The sequence below is a fragment of the Aquarana catesbeiana genome, linkage group LG02 (assembly GCF_042186555.1).
Source record: "Aquarana catesbeiana isolate 2022-GZ linkage group LG02, ASM4218655v1, whole genome shotgun sequence".
NCBI lineage: Eukaryota > Metazoa > Chordata > Amphibia > Anura > Ranidae > Aquarana > Aquarana catesbeiana.
In genome coordinates, this window is record NC_133325.1 from 71,094,992 (window position 1) to 71,122,128 (window position 27,137).

At 43.3% G+C, this 27,137-nt stretch overlaps 1 protein-coding gene across 6 annotated transcripts in view; it reads right to left on the reverse strand.

The window, feature by feature from the left end:
• The window catches only part of LOC141126955 (phosphatidylinositol-3,5-bisphosphate 3-phosphatase MTMR2-like), a 77,906-nt gene that overhangs the window by 29,671 nt on the left and 21,098 nt on the right, over positions 1-27,137 (reverse strand). For all 6 annotated transcript variants that reach the window (XM_073613040.1, XM_073613036.1, XM_073613038.1 and 3 more), the window contains 6 exons: positions 20,547-20,657; positions 20,354-20,455; positions 15,356-15,439; positions 12,349-12,498; positions 9,430-9,618; positions 3,950-4,135 (listed from right to left, as the gene is read on the reverse strand). In XM_073613040.1, the coding sequence (XP_073469141.1) occupies positions 3,950-4,135; positions 9,430-9,618; positions 12,349-12,498; positions 15,356-15,439; positions 20,354-20,455; positions 20,547-20,657 (822 nt within the window). The remainder of the gene's footprint in view (positions 1-3,949; positions 4,136-9,429; positions 9,619-12,348; positions 12,499-15,355; positions 15,440-20,353; positions 20,456-20,546; positions 20,658-27,137) is intronic.

Sequence of the window (27,137 nt, forward strand, 5' to 3'; positions counted from 1 at the left end):
AGACCAGGATTTTGAAGGGGAAATCCCACATGTCCTCCCAATCCTCGGAGTCCAGTGTCGGGATATCCTGTGTCCATCGCTGCCGGAGCTTTGACAGATCTGGAGAGGAAACTCTTAGGAGATGTGCATAAAGGACTGAGGTCGGTTTCTTGGTACATTCATATCTTGTGACCCTCTCCAGATCTGATTGCACTATTTGCGTGTCGTTGGGTATTATTTGGCCTTTGAACGCATGAGACAGTTGCATATAGCGAAATAGATGCGAGGGAGGCACATTGTATTGGGATACCAGGTGATTGAAGGGGTGTATGGCGGTGCCGGTGGTGAGGTCAGATATCAGTTTAAGACCGCATTTGGCCCATATTTTAGGGTCTGGTAATGAGTAGAGATGGGGTAGGTAGGGTTGTTCCAAAGCGGGGTGTGCGGGGAGACTGCATTTCGTGGGAACTTCTCAAGTTCCAGTCCTGCCCTCCAGGCCCTTAGAGTCGTGTGCATGGAGGTGGTCAAATCATATGGAGCCTTGGGACCTCGAAGGGGTAAATGTGTAAGGGCTTCCACAGAGCGAACCACCGCAGCCCCCAGAACCGCAGCGGGGTTGGATGCATCCGGTACTAGCCACCAAACTGCCGTGACCAGCTGGGCTGCCAGAAAATATTTCTGGCAGTCTGGAAATGCCAGCCCTCCCTGCGACACCAGACGCATTAGTGTGGAGAGTTTAAATCTAGGGGGATTTGGACCCCAGAGGAAGGAGGAGAAAATTTGGTTCAATTTCTTGAAAAATGAGCAAGGTATCCATTGTGGGGAATTACGAAATAGGTATGTAAATTTAGGTATGATTTTCATTTTAATTAAGTTAATGCGGCCTAATAGGGATAGAGGAAGGTTCTCCCAAGCGTTGAGTTTGGCCTTGACTACTTGGACCACCAGGTCTAGGTTAAGGGGGATAAAGCTGGATGCGTCTCTCGAGACGCGTACCCCCAAGTACATGGACACTATGTTACTTTAACTGACAATTGCGAAATTGCGAGGTCATGTGAGGCTGTGCTCAAATAATAATAATAAAAATAAATAATCGCACAAATCCCACAAATGGAGCTTTCTTTTGGTGGTATTTGATCACCTCTGCGGTTTTTATTTTTTGTGCTATAAACAAAAAAAGAGCGACAATTAAAAAAAAAAAAAAAGATTTTTTTACTTTCTGTTATAAAACATATCCAATAAAAAAAAATTAAAAGATCAAATTTCTTCATCAATTTAGGCCAATATGTATTCTGCTACATGTTTTTGGTAAAAAAAAATCCCAATAAGCGTATATTGATTGGTTTGTGCAAAAGTTATAGCGTCTACAAACTATAGTATAGATTTATGGAATTTTAATTTTTTTTAAGTTATTTTTACTAGTAATGGTGGCGATCAGCGACTTTTAGCAGGACTGCGACATTGCGGCAGACAAATTGGACACTAAGTGACACGTTTTGGGGACAACGTTTTGATTACACTGGCAGGTAATGTGTTAACATCAGGGGAGATCAAAGGGTTAAATGTGCTCCTAAGGAGTGCTTTCTAACTGTAGTAGGGATGCTTTGACTGGGGAAAGACAGAGATCCGTGTGCCTGCTTAGCAGAAACACAAGATCTCCATCTTCCCCTGTCACAGAACGGCCATCTGTCTTGTTTACACAGGCAATCCACCGTTCTGTATCTCTCGGGAACGATCGCGGGGTGCCAGTGAACATCGCGTCCGCCAGACCCGCTGATTGACTCCCGCTGTGTCCAATCTCAGCAGAAGTGGGTCGCTGGTGGCATGCGTGCACGTCCCAGACCCTCAAATTGAAATCATGTACAGGTATGTGATTTCGCCCAGAAGGGCCACCCTGCTGCAGTATATATGCGTGAGGTGGTCCGGAAGGGGTTAAACTCTCCCCACCCCTTTGCTGCAGTTCCTGGAAAGATGAAAAATAAATCAGAAAGCTACTAAGAGCATTCAGGAAATTTTGCAACTTTGCTACAATCTAAAAGGCCACTCACCTTACCTTAACATAACTTTACCGGAATCTACTGAAGCAAGATTTCATCAAGCTACTCACATGTGTAGTAAGGGTTTTTTCTACTGCACATGTGTCAAACACAAGGCTTGCAGGCCATTTCATGTGGCCCTCACATCTCTCCTGCAGCTGCCTTGTCTCAGCAGTTAGCAGCAAGAGGACAGAACTCCTCCACCAGATCCTGCGCTTTTCCATGCAGCCGTGGAGAGGCTCGTCTCTACTCCCCCCATCTCAGCAGAAAGGACGACAAAACTCCTACAGATCCTGCGCCTTTCTGCAATCTGTGCAGCTGTAGCACCCCCTTGTCTCTGCCCCGACCCCCCCCCCCTAGTCTTAGCATTTAGCAGACTCCAGCCCTCCTCCAGACCCCGCGCTTTCTGTTTCCCAGCTATGCCCCCAGCTTCTTCCCAGCAGCAGCACAAAGTAAGAGCACTGTGATGTAAGGGACGGTCGGGGACTCTTGACTTCGGATAGTGGGGAGGCTATTGACATCTGATGTAAGGGGAGGGGGTGTGCTTTGGACATCAATCTTACAGTTACAACCAGCCCTTTAAAGAGGAAGTAAACCCTGATGGGGTTTACTTCCTCTTTTTTCCCCTGCAAAGTAAAAGCATAATGGGCTAGTATGCATCGCATACTAGTCCATTATGTTGCACTTACCTGCAAGCGAAGCCCGCAATGTCTCCGCTGGTGGCCACATCCATCTACCTATCGCCCCTTTTCCTTCCGGGGGCCGCGGACTCTGGCTCTGTGACTGGCTGGAGTCGCGTGACATCACGCCCGCTCATGTGCGCAGGAGCTGTCAGTCACGGCACTTCCTAGTAAAGAAATGGCACAGGAGGGCCGTTTCTTCACTGTGCATGCGCCAATGACGTCGGCGCAAGCGTATATATGGTAAATATCTCCTAAACCATGCAGGTTTAAGAGATATTTACAGTACCTACAGGTAAGCCTTAAGCCTTATGCCCTGTACACACGGTCAGACATTGATCGGACATTCCGACAACAAAATCCATGGATTTTTTCCGACGGATGTTGGCTCAAACTTGTCTTGCATACACACAATCCGATCGTTCTGAACGCGGGTGACGTAAAACACGTACGTCGGGACTATAAACGGGGCAGTAGCCAATAGCTTTCATCTCTTTATTCTGAGCATGCGTGGCACTTTGTGCGTCGGATTTGTGTACACACGATCGGAATTTTATATAGCAAGCTCTCAAACTTTGCGTGTCGGAAATTCCGATGGAAAATGTGTGATGAAGCCTACACACGGTCGGAATTTCCGACAACAAGGTTCTATCACACATTTTCCGTCGGAAAATCCGACCGTGTGTACAGGGCATAATTATAGGCTTAACTGTAGGTACACAAGTGGTGTAACTAGGTTTACAACCACTTAAAGGGCAACCATAATTCTGATGCGGCCCATAATGACATTGAGTTTGACACCCTTGGTCTACTGCCTGAACCCTGCCTACCGTATGGCTTTCAACAGCTCAGTTTTAATTCTGACTACATACACTGTAAACACAAGCCACCTAACACCAGTGAGTCCAAAAAAAAAAAAGAGAAGATCTTTAAGCAGAGCTCAAACTCTGGCCACCTCTCCATTTCCTGTGAGCCCAGAGCATCAAGAATACAGCTTCGACTCACAAGAGTGATGCTTAGCACAGTGTTCACATTACTATATAAGCATCAGTCTCTTCATTGTTCAGGACTGTCCACAGCCGATGCAGAAAGAAGAAGAGGACTCCAGAACATCACATGATGGGACTGAAGACAACTCTAAAAAAGGTAAACCTAGAATTGGGCTTTAGGCGGACTGAAAAACAGGGTGAAGGTGATATACACTTACATGCATTCTGACATTTTCACAAACCATGTCTAGCATATAAAACTGACCTTAATGTGCTCCAGCCAGTGTGTGGACTCCAGATTAGACAGCCAGTGTGATTCCTGAATGATAGGATAGGAGATCTCCTTCAATTTTCTTAGAGATTCCCTCATCACATGAATATTGTGGATGTCCAGAAAGATCAGCTCCGCGTTTTGGTATGCATCCTCACTTTCAAATCCTCCTCCTTTAGACTGTAACACCAAAAAGGAAATGGCTTTTAAAATCGGTGATAGTGGATGATGCAAAGACAGAAGCCATCCGTGTGACAAACACCACTCTGAGTTCACACAGGACATTGCTCATTCCCATATCTGAATGGCAGGTAATGTATAGAGAAGCCAAACTACAGACTACTACAAGCTAATTTTCTATGACCAAACTGAAGATGAAAGTGATTGTATGGGTTTAAAAATCCATTATTTTGCCAATAAACATTTGATACTAAAAACGTTAATATATTGATACTGCCTAATTGCCATGTGTGGTACACAGAATGATCATTTAAAAAAATTGATTAGGAATGGATCAAACAGTTCATTGTGTGGATAAATTGATCTGTGTATGGACAGCATGCTTTTTTTTAAAGAAAAATTTAGCATAATATTGTTAAATGTTGCTCATAATAATTGGGGATTGAGGGGCGTGACCAGATGTGATCGAGGCTGGATGTGTCTTCCTAGAGTTCTGTCTGACTCCTGTAAAATATCCATTCCTAGTGTGGGTATCTTCGCCCATTTCATCTCCTAAGCAGTGATCTGTGCTCCTGACACCCTAGAGATGCCCACTAGTTATTTCAAGCAGAGGGAGAAAGCGCAGTTAGATCAGTGCCAGTCCAGCTATCCCCTAAGTTTAGGCTCTGACTCCGCCATCTTGCTTCCTGTGACATCCTCTCCGTGCACCAAGGCATCAGCTGCAGAGACGGAGAGTGAGGTGGCAGCGGCGGCAAAGAGCCCTGGAGTGCCATCCGTGGATCCTGGGGTGAATGAAAAGAATGTGGGAGCTATCACTAAACCCATTCTGGAGGAGCTAGCTGCCTGCAAAACCGAAATGCTGGTCCACATAGGTCACCTCACAAGTGAGTGCACCCTCATCAGGCATGACTTGGATAAAACCTGGGGCAGATTTACAAAGGCTGAGGATCGTATATCTGAGGTGGAGGATGCTGCTCACACTCATGACTCCCAGCTCTCTGAACTGCAGTATCTGGTAAGGTCGCTCCAAAATAGAGCTGATTACGCAGAGGATAGACAGTGGCAGAATAATGAGCAGATGTTGGGGCTGCTGGAGGGATCTGAAGGCACCAAACCTGTTCGCTTTGCAGAGCAATGTTTTAAACAGCTCTTATGGCTTAAAAATTTGCCCCTAACTCATGTGGTTGAGAGAGCTCACCATGTCCCCGCAGGGAATTGCCCTCCAGGTGCTCCAACCAGGCCCTTTCTTGTCTGGTTTCTAAACTATAAAGACAGGAATATGATCCTGGCTGAAGCAAGGAAACACCAAAGACCTTCGTAATGAAAATGCTAAAATAATGCTATTCCGATATTTCGAGTGAAACTCAGATAAGATGCTGTTCCTTTAACGATATCAGAAAGAGGCTCAGGGCCAAAAGATATCCAGTACAGCATGCTGTACCCCAGCAGGCTTCGGGTTCAACACAACGGATTGGTCAAGTTCTTTGACACACCACAGGAGGCCTGTGATTGGCTGGATAGAGATCCCTGAAGGCTTCTCCACTGCATCTACAAGCCATTTACAAGGTGCCTCCCACTCTGTTACGTGTATGGTTACATCTGAAGTGCCTTTTTGACTGCTATGGGGCCCAATAGAAATGTTTTGAATCTGCCACATTTTGCCCTATCTTGGCTTTTCACATCAGTTATGATAAATTTTGATGATCGCATGACTCATTGGTTCATTGGTGGGTTGATCGGTACGGAACCGCACTGCTGTTACTCCTGCTTTGCGGAGTTTCTCGCAGTGACACAGAAAAGTCAACTTGAGATGCTGAAATTTTGTGATCAGTGGTTGGACCTCACAGGTTTTACTTTTTGGTTTGGGAATAAGCTGCTGGACTTTTTTTTTTGTTCTAGGTTCTGGTATAATGGCAGGGTTATTTGTGCCACTAGCTCATAGACTCTCATGATTATTGCATCATCTTCCATATCCATATCTTCCGAGTAAAATGTGAGGTTTCCGAATCAATTCTGGACTGTATACTGTCTCCTGTTGGGTATTTTTCAATGGGATTATACAATAGCTAACGCAGCGAGAATAGTTTCATAGAATGTATGGGGGAAGAATGACAAATATAAGAGGGCTGCTGTATTTCAGTATCTCAAGCCGCTCAAGCCACATATCGTCCTCCTGCAGGAAACACACTTGGATGGTAGCAGGGTGTTGGCGTTATGCAGGCCTTGGGTGCAGAGGGCTCTGCATGTTACCCACTCTACTTTTGCCAGAGGGGTCTCAACCCTTATAAGTAACAATGTCCCATGCTCCGTTTATCGGGTAATTTCCGATCCGGAGGGTCTGTATGGTGGCTGTAGTGTTGGATATCTGTCAAAGTACATTACTTGTTGTCAACGTATACCTACCTCCACCATTTCACCCCCAACTAATGTTTGATCTGCCAGTTAAACTGGCTCCTTTTTGTACATCTTCCTATGGTTTTGATGGGGGATTTTAATACTGACTATAAAGAATAAAGAAAATGACTAAAAGTTACTCCCATCTCTCTAGAGTGCACCACTCAGCGGCCAGAATTGATCTTGCTTTTGGTAACGCTCCTCTATTAACATTATTGCAAAAGGCTGAATACTTAGCCGGGGGTATGTCTGATCACAACCCGTTGGCCATTACATTAGCTTTCTCCTTAGGAACAAAGAGAGGATCCTGGAGATCGTCTCCAGGCTGGCTGCAAGTAGACCAGATATTCTCCCACCTCCAAATGTCTATAGCCTCATATTGGTCAACTAACAAAGACTCTACCGAGCCTCCTGTGGTGTCGGATGCGTTCAAGGCAGTTGTCAGGGGGGAATGAATTTCTTCAATCAAATCGGCCGTAAGGACCATAATGCCGAGATGACTACACTACAAGCTAGGGAGAGGCTAGTGCAGAGCAACACGCTGCGACTCCCTCGAATTAGTAATTTACATCTTTATTGGAGGAGCAGCGTCTTCACTCTTTACACTACTCTGATCTGGCCCATACTGAATCTGGACATAGGGCAGAGTCTTTATTTTCCCAAGGAGATAAAAATGGCAAGCTTTTGGCCATGTTAGTGGTGGATCATGCACCTCCTCCAAATATTCCTACTATTAGAAGGTTAGGGGGTGACTTGGTTACAGATCCTTCAGCTATAATGGCAGAATTTATCCAGTATTTTTCCCTACTCTATGCACCTATCTAGCCCTACGATACAGCAGGTTTGGATCAGTTCCTCTCAGATGAGGAGAGGGAAACCTTAGATGCTAGAATCACATGTCTGGAGAATGAAGCAGCTATTTTTGCCTCCTCCCCCCATAAGGTCCCTGGGCCTGATGGCTTTTTCGCAGATTTTTATAGGTCTTATGCTGAGCTATTGGCCCTTAGACTTTGTGCCTTGTTCGAGTATTGCTTAAATCAACAGACCCTCCCAAATTCTATGCTCGAGGCTTATGTGATCCTCCCTCTCAAGCCGGGCAAGGATCCCATGGAGTGCTCCTCTTATCGTCCAATTGCTTTATTAACCACATCATCCCCAGAAGGATTTACCCCCTTAATGACCAGGCCATTTTTTGCGATACGGCACTGCGTTACTTTAACTGACAATTGCGCGATGCTGTACCCAAACAAAATTGGCGTTCTTTTTTCCCACTAATAGAGCTTTCTTTTGGTGGTATTTGATCACCTCTGCGGTTTTTATTTTTTGCACTATAAACATAGAGCAACACTTTTTTTTTACTTTTTGCTATAATACATATAAAAAAAAATATATAAAAAAAACTAATTGATTCATCAGTTTAGGTCGATATATATTCTTTTACATTTTTTTTTTTTTTTACCAAAAATAAGGCCACTATAAAGGCGTGGGATGCAGCATTGAAGCTGGCTTTTCAGAGTCATGTGGGTGTTTTCCCGTCGTCTTCTATATTGATGAACCCTCGTCCTCTCCCAATTTTATCACATACCAGATGCCGCACTTTGGTCTACAAGGGGTATCAAGTTATTGGAAACATAACCAGAGAGGGAGAGCTTTTAACCTTTGACCAACTTAAAGTGGAGTTCCACCCATAAATGGAACTTCTGCTTATCTGGTTCCTTCTCCCCTCTGGTGTCACATTTGGCACCTTTCAGGGGGGGGGGGGGAGCAGATACCTGTCTAATCCAAGTATTTACTCCCGCTTCAGGCGAAAGATCGCCGCAGAATCCGTGGTAATCTATGGCATGTCCGTCCCCTCCCCCTTCCCCCACGCTGTCTTCTGGGAGACACACAGGTCCCAGAAGACAGCAGGGACCACTCAGAATGCACAGCGCGACTCGTGCATTCGCAGTAGGGTACCAGGCTGTGAAGCCGCAAGGCTTCACTTCCTGATTTCTTTACTGAAGATGCCGGCGCCTCCACCTGGAGCCGAGGGAGGGGTCGGGGACAGGTCGGCTTTGGGTGAGGACATCGCGGACGCCCTGGACAGGTAAGTGTCCTTATATTAAAAGTCAGCAGCTGCAGTTTTTGTAGCTGCTGATATTTAATGTTTTTCTTCAGGCGGACCTCCACTTTAAAGCAAGACACCATTTCTTGCGTTTCCCTCAACTTCGCCATGCCTTTCAGGTTCAATTTCGTAATATGGTGGTAGAGACTCTGCATTCTAATCTTGTCAACTGAATGGTCCCAATTTACAGAGCAACCTATATTTACCAAGGGTGTGAATTTTTTTTTTATAATGTCTGGCATACCTGATTATCAACAACTTCCAATGCAGGATGAATTAGTGTGGCATGATATTGGGTGATCCACATGTTCAGGAATATATATCTATGCTCCTGAGCAAGTTTCGGGTCTAGGTATATTGCTCCTCTGAATATGAAGGTTTTATGTCTCAATCTCCCTGCGTTAGTCCCAATGGTTGTACCATATTATAAGAAAGGTTATCACATTAAACAAGGATAGGTGAAGCACTCCTCATCCTACCACTCACGTCTTGGGTTGTCAGTTGAGCTAGTGTCTGGAAGAGGGGGGGGGGGGGGGGGGGGTGAGACTATTGGGTTGTTGTGTTAGAAGGTCTTTGTTAGATAGCAATCTTGTATGTGTTATGTTGGCCCTGTGCAACCTCTTTGGTGGCACTGTCATAACAGTGTCACTATGTTTTGTATTCCTTTATTGAAAATCTAAAATAAATAGAATTTATAAAAAAAATAAATAAATGGGGATTTACTTGTAATATAACCAAGGGTGCCTAGCCATGCATCTCGGGCAGGGTAACTTTGTGTGTAAATAAATAATACTACCTTATTAGCCACAGCATTGGCACTAGCCCTAGCATCAAAAATGAAGATTTTGTGGGATTGCGCATTGGCATCCATGATGGATTGGAGGTACTTCTCATCTTCTTTACACCTCTTCCCAGTGACCCCTGGTGTGGGCTGACTGCACCGTATGATAGTAGCCTGAGTTTCCGGATGAATCCAAGAGAGGACCTGTAAAAAAAACAAAAAAACAGTTTAGTGACCCAGATCATAACAAACAGCTCTAACACATTAGAATTGAATTTAATTTGGGGGTCCCTTCATATCTCGAGGAACTGTGGACAATGCAGCACCAGAGTTACACCGGGACAAAAGTACAAAACCTTTTTTTTTTAAAGGGAGTGCGAGAATGCTAGTTTACTGTCTGTCATTCTGATGCTCTGACTCTGCTAGAGTGGCTGAATGAGAGAACAAGTATAGAATGAAGTCTAATGCCCCGTACACACGATCAGATTTTCCAACAACAAATGTTGGATGTGAGCTTGTTGGCGGAAAGTCAGACCGTGTGTATGCTCCATCAAACATTTGTTGGCGGACTTTCCGCCAACAAATGTTGGCTAGAAGGTTCTCAAATTTTCCGCCAACAAATTTTTGTTGTTGGAATTTCCAATCGTGTGTACACAAGTCCGTCGGACAAATGCCCACGCATGCTCATAAGCAGATGCGGCCGGTCTTGTAAACTAGCGTTTGTAATGGAGATTTAACATTCGTGATGTGGCAAATTAGGAAATCGACAAATGCAGCACACAATTCTCGTCTTCTTTAATGGGATAATAATGAAGCTGCTTTGCTGGTGATACTGATGGAGTTATTGCAAACAAATTTTCAAAGGCTTTTTTTTCAAGTGATATCAAGAATAATAATAATAATAGAAATGAAAAACGTAAAAAGAAAAGTGCGAATCAACACTCACCAAACTGAAGAGCTGAAAAACCACGTAGTACGTCTAGTACGTCACTACGTTCGTAATTGTTGGCCAACATTTGTGTGACCGTGTGTATGGAAGACAAGTTGGAGCCAACAGTCTTCGAACAAAATTCCATGGTTTTGTTGTCGGAAAGTTCGATAGTGTGTACGGGGCATTACACTTTTCTAACCCCCATTTACAGGATAGTTTGTCCAACTTCAGTATGTCTCAGGTATGTTTCCTGGAACGAGTCCGACTCTCTCATGACAGAGTCACTAAAGTGCAGCTCCAAGATATTAGCGACCCCCAACCTCCCCTTCTATCCCCTCTAACAGCTGGTATGAAAAAAAAAAAAAAAAGGGAGGGGGGGGAGATAGTGGTGCTTGGAGAGAGATGGATGTGTGGGAAACAAAACTATAGGTAAAGGTGATTATGATAATAAAATCCAGTGGTTGGGGGTAGCTTGGACCGTGGAAAGTTCAGGCTAGAATGGGTCAGGAACAAGTTCGATGGGTTAAAGATGCATATAGAGCTCTAGAGGTGCAGCCAGCTGTGGAAGAGGAAGCAGCTCTGTAGATATATAATGTGGAGAACAGCAGCGCTCTTCTGAGTGCAGGAAATTAAAATGATTAATGATGAATTTATTAAGATAAAAAAATGTAAATAAGAATTAACTTACAAGGTAAGGGTTAAAATAGCTAGTCACAAGGGGAGGCTCGCTGTGTAGTTTGATCCAGATAGCCGGTGGTGTGGGGTGCTGCTGCTGTCTCGCTAGCTGCAGGAGTTTCCAAGGCTCCGAGTCTAGGTGGCAGTCGTCTCCCCGTCAATGGATGTGGGCACAGGGCCAGCAGGTGCGCGTTCGGAGCATGTGTGCTCCTTCTTCAGGCTAAAGAAAGAGCCTGCATGCTCAGACCGGGTGCCTGTTGGCCCCATTCCCCACATCCAGTAACATCACAGGCGGCTATCAGGACTACAGAGCGAGCCTCCCCTTGTGACTAGCCATTTTAACCCTTACCCTGTGAGTTAATTCTTATTTTAATTTTTTATCTTAATAAATTCATCATTAGCGTCACTGTTCTTCACATTATATATGAAAAAAAAAAAACCTAACCAGATGCCCATTTTACCTATCTGAAGCCACGGTCTTGCAATGATCCTTCTCTCTTGTTCTGTTTATTTCCTGGGTTGTCCACATCACATTACCTGCACAATGTGGAAATCTCCTATTGATAGAGGTAACACTTGCTACAACCAGTTCCACTCTCATAGGCTCCAGAGGCAGGAACGAAAACTCACACGGTCAGTGAGGGGACCAGTGCCCAAGAAGATAATGAACAGGGAAAAATGTCTAGTCCTCAGGGCAGGAAATTAGTTTGGATCATAGGGGAAGCTGGGACTTTGATCCATTACATTGCAGGATGGCTTAAGCCTAGTACACACCAGTAGTTTTTTTTCATTTAACCCAATAGGGTTGAACGGAAAAAAAACGGACACCTCTGAAGAAGCCGCTGTACTAACTATCCGGGGTTAGTACAGACCAACTCTAGTACACACGGGCCAAATGTTGGACGATTTCCATTGAACCCACCGATACCACCTGACATTCGGCCTGTGTGTACTAGGCTTTAGGCAGAGGTGTTTGAAATCAAGACTGAGAAGTAAAGTAATTGATGCACAATGCACTACTTAAATGATAAGGGAGGGGGAGGTTCCACCCTCTGGAACATGTTAAGCCGGCCATAGATGACTTTGAACCAAGGGCAGGCTGATCCATCAATCATCTTAGGTACAACCAGTATGTCGTATTGTTAAGATGCAATTTATTGCCAGTGGCTATAGCCGCTACCAATAATCACTGTGTTCTCCCAGCAGGAACGGCTCCCCATTCCCCCCCCCCCCCCTCCAACCCTGCCAGGAGGGATTCCCCCAACACTGTGTTTATGGGGGAATTTGAACAGTACTGTATAATTAACCAGAAGAGACACTGGTCTTACTGGTATACGCCCATTTGCTCTGAATATGGCAATCCTCCTTAGTTCATCATCAGACATAGTTACTGGGACGACCAGAGTGGCTGGGTAGGTGTCACAAAGATCATATCGGTCGTTTACTCTTGTAATTCTCCAACTCTCATTAGGCACCCCCTAAAAAAAAAAAAAAAACATTGAGGCATTGTTATAAACTGATTAAAAAAAAAAAGGAAATGAAACAATAGTGATGTTTAACTCCTGAACTGATATTCTGCACTTGTGTTTTGAGTCTAAGCAAAGTTAATTTCAAACATTTCTGAGAGACAGAATTCTGTCTACTCAGTGATATTTTAAAATACATATGATTATAAGTTATTCAAATAATATATATTATATTCCAGGGCTTAGATACAATTATGACTTTAGTGTATACTGACCTAATGATTATTCTGTCATAAGGTAAAAATACAACATTTTGATGTAGAACAAATTAGAAGTAAGAATTGTTTTAAGATACCAATCAATGTTATGAAAGACATAAATCGTGACATCTGCATAAAAATGTACATATAGTATGTGTTGTTCCAAGATAAATAAGTATTCACAGGATATACAAGAATTATACGTTTATCCAAATAGATAATCATTTTATGTGATATTGATTAATCAAAATTATACTGTATTGTATATTGTACCGGTTACCAAAGTCCCTGAATATATATATATTCATCAGCATCAATACACCAATATACAAACAGATACACATTATAAAAATAGAAAATATTATTTAACAGATAGTTCAGAACACGTTTTTCTGACCTCAGACATGCCTAGTGGTTGAAGGTGAATTCACCTGAAGGTGAACCTGAATTCACAAAAAAGTTAATCATTAATTTTTTTCCAACCAATGGAAAAGAAGTCATACCTTTTAGGTTGAGCCTATTATAATTTTTATGATCCTATTGTCTAAACATGGTATTTAGAAGCAGGATAGATGCCATGAGAGGACACTCAATCACACATGCAGACACACACACTCCACTCATCAACTCATACCTCTACATTCATGAAGATTCCTGGACACCTTATGTTTTGAAACTCAGAGGTCGCAAGAAGCAATTCCTCTTTAAGAGTAGCCATCTTGAAAGCCACAGCAGCCATTCTAAAACCTCTGGTAACCAGCAATTTAGACCAGTAGCTATTTCGGAACGGGTAATTATGTTGTGTTGATTTTTACCTTATATACATTTGTGTTACCTTAAATATTTACTTATTGATTATTACACAGTTGAATAACTATTTCCCTCGAATCAGTAACCGCCTTTTAGATTTTTCACTAAAAGATTCAATTTTCAATATTTTCCATTTGCACAGTTTCCGTTTTATTGGCATAACAAATGTCTAATTTTATTTCACGTTGTTAACCGCTTACTTACCTGCAGTATAGCAACAGTTGAAATTGTGAAAAACAGACATTCTGTCTTATTGTCATTTTTATAAGGTTATTAATTCTACAGGGAAGTTTATCATTACTGTGTCCTTTCAAAGGGTACTACACTCCCATTTCGCGGGTGTTTCAATTGATATTCAAGATTTTATGTAGCACAATTATTATTTTAATTTTATGTAACATTTGTTTTGTCAACCAATCTATATACAACTATTTTGTATGGTTATATGTCTGGGAAGTTTATCATTGCTGTGTCCTTTCAAAAGGTACAACACTCTTAATTTTGTGTAGCACAATCAGTATTTTAATTTTATGTAACGTTTGTTTTTGTCAACCAATATATAACTATTTTGTATGATTACATGTCTGGTGAATGAATTTCATATTTTTAGACTGCGGTCATATTTGATTGATCCTGTATCTTAAAAATATTATCGTTTAAAAATTACTTAATCATAAATACCATGCAGGAAAATTATCCTCATAAGCACTACACTTGAAAGGGGTTGAACGCATGAATAGGGGATGGCCGCGGCGACCATGGATAGATTCATGCTATGCATGAATCTATCCAATGCATATAGGGGGTGACCTGGAGCGAGGGGGCGGCGCTCGGGCGCTACTAATGGACGGGCCGCCACTGAGTATCACTTAAATTCAGAAGACAATTTCCCTTTTCCACCAACAAATTCTAGCCTAAATTATAATCTGTTCATAGACTGCAATTAACATCCGATCTAAATGTAGAAGTGTTGTCTCCCTGTGCACAGGGTTGCCCTAGGCCTCTACCACACATGGCGTACACCTGTGCAGAGCAGTGTTTACCCACACAGGGAAGCACAGATGTTTTGTGTATTCCTGTGCAGGCAGTCCCATTGATGCCAATTGGAATGCAGCGGCTGCACAGAGACAGCATGGATGGAGGATGCACGTGGGTCCATGTAGTTTCAAATGCACGTTAAGTAAGAGACAAATTAAAGTTTAACTCCAGCTAAAAATTTTAAGCAGTTATAGCAGCAGCTTTTTTTTTTCAAAGTGGAACTTCAGTCAGAAAAGTCCTGCTAAAGACAGGTATAGCTATGTAAAACGATCAAAATAAGTCCCTATACTGTTTTAAATCCAGTAATGCACTGTCTTGTGTCTTGCTCTGCTCATACTCAGTTGCTCTCTATTTTTTGGCACTGTGCAGAAGTTGTAGAGTACGATCTGCTGACAGCCTAAAGTATTATTGCTGTTCGAGGGGGCTCTGGGCTTCAGCAAAATGGCAGCCTCCGGCAAGAAGGAGGCAAAGGACTGCCAAAGACACTTAGGGGTAATTTACTAACACTGGAAAGAGAAACATTTGAAAGTTAGAAGCTGATTGGCTACTATGCACAACTGTACCAGATTTTGCACTCTCCAGTTTTAGTAAATCAACCCCTTAAAATTTCAGAATAATCAGTCTGCTCCATGAAAGAGAAAGGAGAATGTGTAGAAATGACTGGAGCTGCCACTTTGGACACAAATCATGTTTAGGAGTTTTTTTTGTTTTGTTTTTGTGTTTTAGACAAGAATAATGTGAATTTTAAATATACTACGTACCTGTCTTCTGTACTCTAGTATGGGGTCATACACCTTCCAGCCATTTTCCACAAAGGCTTCCTTGTATTCAAAGGCAAACATAGGCTGTGAAAGGCAAACAGTTACTATAATTAATGTATTTGAACAAGTCTACAAATACTAAAATACAAAAGAACACTACACTAAAGCTGACCATACATGGATTGAAATTGAGATGGTTTAAACAGGAACCGTGGAAAAAAAAAATGGAACCACCTTTGGTCAGCTTAAGAGAGCTTTCCTTACAGATGTTAAGTAATCTGGGCTTTTCTGGGCTATATAAGAAGTATCTAGGCTTACACCTCAAATAAAATGCCACAGACAGTGCTGAGAGGGGAATCCCTCCTTCTGAGACACTGTATTCTCCCAGTGGGCGGGGAGGAAGCCGTTCCAGCTGGGAGAAGAGAGTGATTATTGCTAGTGGCTATAGCAGCTGCTAGATATGACCGCCAGTGAATCCAGCAGGCTGGCTGTACCAAAGTTGATCAACCAACTTGGTACATTCAGCCTGCCCACACACGGTTTCGAATCTCAGCCGGTTCCTGCTGAACCGGCCGAAATTCAGGCTGGGTTCACACTAGTCCGGTGTGAATTGCAGCTCAGATTTCCCTGTAAAGATAAAAAGCAGTTGTTCATCGGTTCCTCTCTGTTGTAGCTGTGGATCAGCTGACCTGGGAGAGGGGGGGAGGTGTAGGAGGAGGGGGAGAGAACACATCTGCAAATCAGATGCATTGCCATTGAAGATTATGTGCCTGCAAGTCGCACTGCACTACCTAGAAATTGCACACAAATTTTATGCAATGTGGATGTAATGCACATGTGTGAACCATACCCATTGAAAACTTTTTTTTTTGAATGTTCTGCGAATTGGATGCGGTGTAAGCCACATTCAATTTGCAATAGTGTCAACCCAGCCTCAAACTGTCTAAGGCTGGCCTGAGTTCACCTTTACAAAAAAAAAAAAAAAAAAATTTTTTTAAAACTACCTATGAAGATAAGGGGTGTTTGTAGATAAAAACAAGCTGTGCAGCCCTGACTAAAGTTGAATAATGCCCTTGCTGTAGTTGTAGGCCATTTACATATCTCCCGAAGCCTGACTGTAATACTTCCAGGACATTGCTAAGGCAGGCCAAAGACGATGCAATTTTCAGGAAAGAAAATCGTTCAATTCTCTAATCAACACAGTCAGTGTTAATGGTGGAATCCCTCCCACAGAGCTATTGTGTTCTCCCAGTGATGAGCCGTCCCTGCCAGGAGAATATAAAGATTATTGTTAGCGGCTATAGTCACTAGCAATAATCACATGTAAAAATCTGACATGCTGATTGTACTCAAGTCAATCAATGGATCGACTTGGGTACAATCAGCTTGCTCATAGATGGTTCAAATCATTGAACCATCTATGGCTGGTTTAAGTGAGGCCTAGTCAATACCGCTCACCTTCAGCATCACAGGAGTGAGCTCTTTCTCTGATTCAAACCCCCTCACATGGGCTTTCTCTTCCCTGATGCAGTAGCTCTGAGCTCAGTGTTTGAGAGTTCACTCCTGTGATGGTGGAGGTGAGTAGTAATGACTAGGCCTCACTTAGTAACGTTCTGGGAGTATTCCAGTCAGGCTTCATAGGGTATGTAAATGGCCTACACCTATAGCAGGGGCATTATTAAACTTTAGTCAAAACTGCACAGTTTGTTTTCATTTACAGACACCCCTTATTTGCAAAGGCAGTTTTTTTGACAAGGGTGAACTAACCCTTTCAAGCGCAACCTCACCCAAAAGGGGAAGTTCCGCTCTACTACCTCCTCCACCCCCCCTGCAAAATTTGGCACATTTTATATTCTTTGGGCGGAGGGAGTGGGCGCCTGGTTTTGAAAGGTACCCGATTCCAACAAAGTTGCCTCCCCCCTCCCTGCCCGCAGCCTTCTGAGACACATCACAGGTCCCAGAAGACAACGGGACCATTCACAAACTGTAGCACAGCTTGTGCATGCGCAGTGGGCAACCGGCTGTGAAGCCGCAAGGAGTAACAGCTGGCTACCCACAGTCAAAAGTGGTTGTAACCCCACGGTTTTATTTTCAGGCACTCACCTGTCTTCCTTAATGCTATGTGCCCAGTATATCGGTTTTATTTAAAAAATGCCGTTCTATACTGTATTTCAGAACGCCCCTCGGTGCTCACATGACCATCTGCTGCTCCCTCTCTCCCGATCTGACAGCTACAGCGGGAGGGGCCGAGAATCCCCCGCTGGCGTCAGCCAGGAGAAGGAGAAGAGAGAGGAGAGGAGGAGAGAGGCGGCCAGTCACGTGAGCGCAGAGCAGTGCTTGGAAATACAGTATAGGCATTGGAAATACGGCATTTTTTAAATAAAACAGATACACTGGGTACATAGCATTAAGAAAGACAGGCGAGTGCCTGAAAATAACAGTTATTTCTGCAGGGGGGGGGTGACAGGCGGGGGGGGGAGAGGACAGAGGAGGGCTGTGGATGACGGAGGCAAGTAAACTGACCACGGTGCCAGGGCTTAGCAGCCATGATAAACCGTGGTCAGTTTCCAGGGGGGGGGGCAAAACCCAACAGGATCAGCCAGGTTTTTTTACATGATACGGGGGGGGGGCAAATGACACAGCACAAGCACTGTGCTGTTATTCTTGCTTTAAGGGAACAGGATCAAGTTTTTTATCAAACACTTTAAGATGCCAGCGCCGGGGACTAAAGACTGGTGAAAAAGCTGGCTCGGGTGTGGACAGCGCTGGGTCCCTGGGAGAGTCTCCGTTTATTAAAAGTCAGCAGCTACAGGTTTTGTAGCTGCTGACTTTTCATTTTCATAGATTTGACTGAAGCTCTTTAAAGCTGTAAATACATAACAGCAGTAAAATTACTTTGCTATTAAAACTTATTAAATTTAGTAATTTCAGAATCAATCAATAAATGTTTGAAAGACTTAGGCCTCTTTCTCACGGGGCGGATCAGTGATGATCCGCCCCGTGAACATCCGCTGGCTCAGCGGGGATCGCTCCGCCGATCCCCGCTGAGCAGGAAGATGACAGGTGCATCGCTGCACACTGTGCAGCGACGGACCTGTCAGAGCGCCGCTCTCCCCTATGCGGGGATCGGATGACGACGGACCGTAGTGTCCGTCGTCACCCGATCCGATCCGAAAACGGATGGAAAAGTAGGTTTTTCCTCCGTTACACTTTTCGGATCGGAGCGGGGTCGGATGTCAGCGGACATGTCACCGCTGACATCCGACGCTCCATAGGGATGAATGTATGTCCGTTTTTCATCCGAAAACGGAAGGATGAAAAACGGACATACGGATCGTCCATGTGAAAGAGGCCTTACACCAGTTACACGAGTGCTTACAGTTTTGCGAACCCTTTTATTTTTCATAATTGTGCACAAATATGACCTAAAACAGCGTAAAAAACATTACACTTCTTATTCTTTTATAAGGGGAAAATGATCCAAAGATACAAGTTTGTGTGTGGAAAAGTATTTGAACCTCTAGGTTCAAATATTAGAAGGATAAATTAGGGTCAGGTGCTTCAATAGGATGATAATCAGGAGGGAGTGTGGGATGTTCTACCCTAATCTGGTCATACACTGAAAAACCAAAGGATTTGGGTGGAAATTTCTCAGTTGATAATCAGCTGTCAAAATACAACAGGTACAACGGGGGATGCTTCTATCATCACTGTGGTCAGCTTTAAGCCAGCCACACGCAGTGCGAATCACTTTGGTTCCGCTGTAAAATCTGGCAGGTTGGATGTACCGAAGTTGATCGGTTGATCAACTTGGCACATTTATCCTGGCCATACATGGCTCGAATCTCGGCCAGTTCATGCTGAAGCACCCAAGATTCGAACCGTCTATGGTTGCAGTTACTACTTCCCTAGAGGGGCACACCAGTTAGCAAAGGTTTACATACAAATGTATACAGCAGTAGTTTTCCACTTTTCCTCCGGGAAGATTTAACCCCCTTTCATGACCAGGCCATTTTTGGTTATACGGCACTGCGTTACTTTAACTGACAATTGTGCAGGCATGCGATGCTGTACCCAAATAAAACGTATGTACTTTTTTTCCCCCACAAATAGAGCTTTCTTTTTGTGGTATTCGATCACCTCTGCATTTTCTATCTTTTGCACTATAAACAAAAAAAGACCAACAATAAAAAAAAAAAAATGTACTTTACTTTATGTATTCTGCTACATATTTTTAGTAAAAAAAAAAATCCCAAGAATCGTATATTGATTGGTTTGCGAAAAAGCTATAGCGTCCACAAACTATGGGATATGTACAGGATTTTATTTTTTTATACTAGTAATAACAGCGATCAACGACTTTTGATATTGCAGCGGACATTCGAAAACAGACACTTTTTGAGAACCAGGGACACCAATACAGTGATCAACATACATAAACATATGCACTGTCACTGTACTAATGACACTGGCTGGGAAGAAGTTAAACAGCAAGGGCGATCAAAGGGTTAAATGTGTGCCTAGCCAGTGTTTGTGTGTTCTATGTGTGATGCTTTTACTAAGGGAAGCGATAGATTTTCTTTCTCTGCAAAGCAGGGAAAAAAAAGTCTATCATTTCACCCCTGTCAGGACAGAACTCTGCCTTATTTACATAGGCAGAGCTCCATTCTGTGCGTTTTCTCAACGATCGACAGGTGCCGGCAGACATCCATCGCCCGGCACCCACTGATTGGCTTCTGCTGTGACAACTTGCACCCTGCACCCACCCTCTAGCAGTAAATCTGCTATTGAGCGTTCGGCAAACGGCTATACAGCAAATGAACAAGCATTGCATTTTTGACTCCTTAAATTGGTTCTCAATATTTAGTTTTAGAACATGAAAAACAAATCACACGGTCATATTCTTGCAGAATTATTAAATGTACAAGAGGGTCCGGAACTTTAAAGCACCACTGTATATGTATACAGCACTTTGCAATGCCCCGGGACAGGTCATACCAAATTGTGATTCAATGGGAAGGCATAGGACATGAGGCTCTCAAACACAGTTTTGCGAGGGTGTCCATCTTGCTTGTAGGCAAATCTCATGTTTCTCATGTCCTGGAAAATCAGCAGTAATGCCATTATTATTTGGAGAAGTAACATGAAAAACACAAAGCAAGTAGTACATCCAAACCACACATCGTTTTACCTTGCACACAATTTCTATCCCATATGAATTATCTCCTCGACTTGCAGCTCCTCCAATTCTTTCAATTCGACTTATGATTCCCAGAGGAGCATCTAATATCAAGCGGTGATCCTGCCAAAAAGATTATATGATCATTCTGGGCTCTAGAACCATCATTATTTATAAACAAGTAACAGCCGTTCTTAAAGGCTACATCTACCCAGATCACAACCTTCCAATTCTCAGAGTCCTACAATGAGAGGCAGTTTCAAGATGCCTTTAGTTCCTTTATTACCTGGCCCAGCTCCAGGCTAATTAATGTAGTCAGTCTTTCCTTTTTCTCTGCAATCAGAAAAGAGCAGATGTAACTTGACTACAGAATTTGGATTGGGGAAGAGACCTATTGCTTAAAGAGACCCTGTTGACCCATGCATTTATACAAAGAGTTCTTCATAAGATTATATGTATAGCCATGGCCAAAAGTTTTGAGAATGACACAAAAATTAGATTTTCACAAAGTCTGCTCCCTCAGTGTTTTTAGATCTTTTTGGCAGATGTTACTATGGTATACTGAAGTATAATTACAAGCATTTCATAACTACACGAAGTTCATGGAAAGAGCCAATATTTGCAGTGCTGACCCTTCTTTTTCAAGACCTCTGCAATTCGCCCTGTCAGTCAACATTTGGGCCACATCCTGACTGATGGTAGCCCATTCTTGCATAATCAATGCTTGGAGTTTGTCAGAATTTATGGGGTTTTTTTTGTTCACCCGCCTCTTCAGCATTGACCACAAGTTGTCAATGGGATCAAGGTCTGGGGAGTTTCCTGGCCATGGACCCAAAATTTTGATGTTTTGTTCCCCAAGCCACTTAGTTATCATTTTTGCCTTATGGCAAGGTGCTCCATCATGCTGGAAAAGGCATTGTTCGTCACCAAACTGTTCTTGGATGGTTGGGAAAAGTTGCTCGCGGAGTATGATTTGTACCATTCTTTATTCATGGATGTGTTCTTAGGCAAAATTGTGAGTGAGCCCACTCCCTTGGCTGAGAAGCAACCCCACACATGAATGGTCTCAGGATGCTTTACTGTTGGCATGACACAGGACTGATAGTAGCGCTCACCTTTTCTTCTCCGGACAAGGTTTTTTCCGGATGCGCTAAACAATCGGAAAGGGGATTCATGAGAGAAAATGACTTTACTCCAGTCCTCAACAGTTCAATCCCTGTACCTTTTGCAGAATATCAGTCTGTTCCAGATATTTTTTTCTGAAGAGAAGTGGCTTCTTTGCTGCCCTTCTTGACACCAGGCCATCCTCCAAAAGTCTTCTCACTGTGCTTGTAGATGTACTCACACCTGCCTGCTGCCATTCTTGAGCAAGCTCTGCACTGATGGTGCCCTGATCCCACAGCTAAATCAACTGTAGGAGACAATCCTGGCGCTTGCTGGACTTTCTGGGGCGCCCTGAAGCCTTCTTCACAAGTGCAGTGGAAATGTTTTTTTTTTTTTATGGAATTAGGTTAATTTTCATGGCAAAGAGGGACTTTGCAATTAATTGCAATATATCTGATCACTCTTTGTAACATTCTGAAGTATATGCAAATTGCCATCATAAAAACTGAGGCAGCAGACTTTGTGAAAATTAATATTTGGGTCACTCTCAAAACTTTTGGCCATAGCTGTACATTTAATGTATTTTATGCATGTTATTTACTTGCGAACCCCTCCCTTGTATAGACTCTGAAAGCCCTGCCAGTGGACTCAATAGTATTTCTCTTTGATCCTCCCTGAACAGCAACATAAAAGGTTATACAATATCATACACACTATAGTGAATAAAAGATTTTACATGCTTTTGTTTTTTTTGTAGTACATGATGCTGTTATACATTAGGCATATGGGTGCTTAATCCCAATTAAGAATTATCCTTCAGGAAGTCAACTACCATCTACATCAGGGGTCTCCAAACTTTTTAAACAAAGGGCCAGTTTACTGTTCTTCAAACTTTAGGGGGGCCGGACTGTGGCCAGCAGATGTAGAAAACGTCATGTGTTAGTGGACGTAAACGGTGCCTCATAGCGTCAGTGGGAGGAAAAGTGCCCCATCATTGGTGTCAGCGGGAGGAATAGTGCCCCATCATTGGTATCAGTGGGAGGAATAGTGTCCCATCATTGGTGTCAGTGGGAGGAATAGTGTCCCATCATTGGTGTCAGCGGGAGGAATAGTGTCCCATCATTGGTATCAGTGGCAGGAATAGTGTCCCATCATTGGTGTCAGCGGGAGGAATAGTGTCCCATCATTGGTGTCAGCGGGAGGAATAGTGCCCCATCATTGGTGTCAGTGGGAGGAATAGTGTCCCATCATTGGTATCAGTGGGAGGAATAGTGTCCCATCATTGGTGTCAGTGGGAGGAATAGTGTCCCATCATTGGTATCAGTGGGAGGAATAGTGTCCCATCATTGGTGTCAATGGGAGGAATGTGTCCCATCATTGGTGTCAGCGGGAGGAATAGTGCCCCATCATTGGTGTCAGTGGGAGGAATAGTGTCCCATCATTGGTATCAGTGGGAGGAATAGTGTCCCATCATTGGTGTCAGTGGGAGGAATAGTGTCCTGTTGTCAGCGTCAGGAACTATGCCCCACTGTTGCTGACAGTGGGGGGAACAATGCCCAAAAAGCCACATAAAAGCAAGCAAAGGGCGGCATTCGGCCCCCCGGACCGCAGTTTGGAGACCACTGATCTGCATTATAAATAATGAGTAAACACACCCAGAAATACAGCTGCAACTTCCCTATATTCAGATTATAAATAAGGTTTCAGCATTTTTTTTTTATTTTAATATATTTTATTATTATTTTTTTTTAACTTGATTGCTATCACAAGGAGTTAATAAACCCCTATGTGATAGCATTGGGCAGGTGACAGGTACTCTTTAGGGAGACATTGGGGGTCTAATAGACCCCAGTATCTCCCCTGCCCTTCACACCATCTAACCAAGCACAGATTGGCTTGGTTAGATGTGTCTCCTGGTTGTGCTGGCCAGGAAAGGGTGCATCTGAAACTGGAAGTGACATCACTTTCGGTTCATCGATTGCATGTGAGCTCAAGGCATGCATGTGCCTTGGTCTCACAGCAATCTCTCTCCCCTAGCCGGCAGTTGTGTTCCCGGGCACTGGTAAGCGCAGAAGAGCCCACGAACCACGGGAGAAGGGTGGGCCGCTGGCGGGAGGGGGAAAGGCGCTGATGGCTCTGTAAAAATGATCGGCAGCTTTGGAGCTGCTGTATCATTTTCACTTTAAAGCTGAGAGGCAGCTGAACAAAACACACACAAGCTGATGGCTGCTACTGCAGCCATCAGCTTGTGATTAAAAGTTCACTCTTTGGATGTACATCGTACAAAGAGCTGCACTGGTTAAAGTATAGATGGCTGAACACACTTGCCAGCACAAATCCACAATCAGCAGTCTGTGTCTTAAGCCTTGTACACACGATCGGATTGTTGGCCAACAGAGCATCAGACTTTTGTCAGGAACTTGTCTTGCAAAGTAACGGCACACAATTGTCGGCCAACAAACATGAACGTAGTGACGTACTACGAGGGATTTCAGCTCTCGAGAGCCACCCTTTGGGCACCTTCTGCTAATGTCGTGTTTGGTGAGCATTGATTCCGAGCATGCGTATTTGTACTTTGGACTTTTGTGTGACGGACTTGTGTACACACGATACGAAAATCTGACAACAGACCGTTGTCCGCCAAAAATTTACTAGCCTGCCATCCAACATTTGTTGGGGGAAAGTTGGACAATTGTCTGATGGAGCGTACTAACGGTCGGATTTTAGGAAAACAGTCTGTCATCACAAAATTCCCTGCCGAAAATCCGATCGTGTGTACGAGGCTTTAGAGTGACAATGCTGCTTCTGCAGAAGCACAGACTCTGTCAGTGTTGTCACCCCAGGACAGGAAGTCTGTTACTGGCAGGTCAATAGGTGAAAACTGAATAGAGCCTCATGCACACTGGGTGTCAAAAGCCTCTTTTATGGGCACTTGACTTTTATTCTGCCTCTACAAGCCCCTTCATGTTAATACTTATTCACACCAGCTGCTGCATAAATACCCAGTGACTGGTGTGCACACATAGGCATTTAGCGGCAGAAAAAAAAAAAACACGCATCACTTGCTAGGTATTTTTAGTGCTTGATCATTCATTCATTTCAATGGCCAGAAAAAAAATTATATTCTGGCCAATGGAATGAAATAATACCCCTTGATGCACTTAAACGCGTTTGCAAAAAGCGACTTTAGGCACGTTTTAGTTATGATCCAGTTTAGAGAAGCTGGGCAATCTCCCCAGTGTTCATGAGGCCCAAAAGTGTGAGTGATAAAACAATTCCCTCAAGACAAAGTAAGGCATGCTAACTGTATTTTTTCCTGTTTCAATACATTTTTCTTAACTACTTGCTGTCCGTAGGATGTCCTCAGGTTTCAGTAGTTATACCGGGATGATGTCTGCACCTACAGGTATCATCCCAGTACAGATCTTTTCAGCCGATTCCCAGTAAGGCAGAAGTGATCCGAGTGGCTAATTAGCCACTTGATCACTTCAGTGGGTGGCAGAAAGGTTTCCCACCCCTCTCCTACAGCTGCCACCACCTTTTCCATGCTATACTGTCTCAGGCGGAGCCCAGGCGATATGCGTCTGGTGGCGATTGCTGCACTACACAGAGAGGAACTGAGGTTGTTCCTCAATCTCTCTGTAAGCCCGTGAAACGGGAGCAACGAGTAGTTTGTCATTTCCAGTTCCGCCTTTTAGTTTACCTGCCCACCAGTGTCTGATTGGCTGCATGGGAGGCTAGAGGAGAAATTTGGGGTCTAATAGACCCCAGATCTCTCCATTAAGGGGACCTGTCATGGCCCATGCCGTCACAAGGAATGTTGTTCATCCCTTGTGATAGCAATAAAGTTAATCAAAAAAAAAAAAAAGTAAAATTTTTTTTTTAGTATAAAATAAATACTAAAAAGAATTAAAGTGCCCCTGTTGTAGTGATCCGGGTCACGGCACCAGTGTAGTGATCGGATATATAAATATATATTGGGTGATATGATGTAGAGTGGGTATGATAATTAATTAGTAAGTACTCTTCCGCAGCAACCCAATTCTTCCAGAGAGATGCACTTTATTGACTTCCAACACAGAACAAAGTCCAAAGTCCACAGATGACAAAGAAATCCGACAGAGGAAATATAATTCAGAAACCCATCTCCTAGACCTGTGCGTTCCCAGCCATGCACAGACAAGCCCCACTCATACACATACAAGCCTCACTTACAAACCTATAGACTGAATGCCGTGTTATATTCACCAGGCATTGAATGGCTGAGCAATTTGATTGGCCTTTCAATTCAGGACTTTAGTCTTTCAAACAGACAACAACTCCCAGCCGTGAACAGTTGCAGTTATAAACCGCCCCAATTTGCACTCCCGCATATCAACATCAACAAGTCCTCTTTAGATATATGTAATTAGATTAGATTAACATACCACCTAAATACCCTTTGAAATGTTCAAATAGACTTGCATATGATTAACACATCAAAGAGTCTTCAGCTTGTTCCCTTGCTATGTTAAAATTCAGTTGGACAAATCAACCATTCGGTCAACATTGACTGCATGTGTACATACACACAACAATGTCCCACATAAATCGGTGAACATATTACAACACCTGTCCCACCGTGCTTACGAGCAAATGCAAACCCATACGGTACTCCCGCACACATATGTAAACAGTGCTTCCACCACACGTGAGGTACTGTCGAAATCAGAGCGAGAGCAATAATTCTAGCATCAGATCTCCTGTGCAACTCTAAACTGGTAACCTAGCAGAGAGCCAGCGATCCCCCTTACTCAGGGAGATCAATATGCGCTTGGTTTAGGCTTTGGATCCAGTCGCTTTAGCTCGGATGACATCAAACATGGCTCCAAACAATCAGTATGCAGATATGGTGGACCAACAATCATGGAAGGGCATGCTCAATGGGCGAGGTATATGTAAAACATAAAGCTCCACATAGCGCAATACTGTATAACTCACAATTTTTATTTAAAAAAAAAAAAAATAGTAGTGCACTTACACTTAAAACGACATAGTTACGCTTTAACATTGTCATTAGGAACAAATCCATTTCCCAAAAACAAGATCCAACTGGTCTCGGCCCATGAGATGTTCCTTTTACCATTACTGCCTCGCCAGTGGGGGATGTATTTTTCCAGAGCAATAAGTGTAGAGCCAGAAATCTTGCTGATTGATAGGGGATCAAATAGTTATTGCACTCATTAAAATGCAAATCAATTTATAACTTTTTTGAAATGCGGTTTTCTGGATATTTTTGTTGTTATTCTGTCTCTCACTATTAAAATAAACCTACCATTAAAATTATCGACTGATCATTTCTTTGTCAGTGGGCAAATGTACAATATCAGCAGGGGATCAAATACTTTTTTCCCTCACTGTATATGGTTAGAGAACAAAATATCTAATCCACTCTGAGAATAACAGATAGAAGATATATGGGGTCTTCAAAAAGTTTCCGTACTTTTTTTATATTTTTTT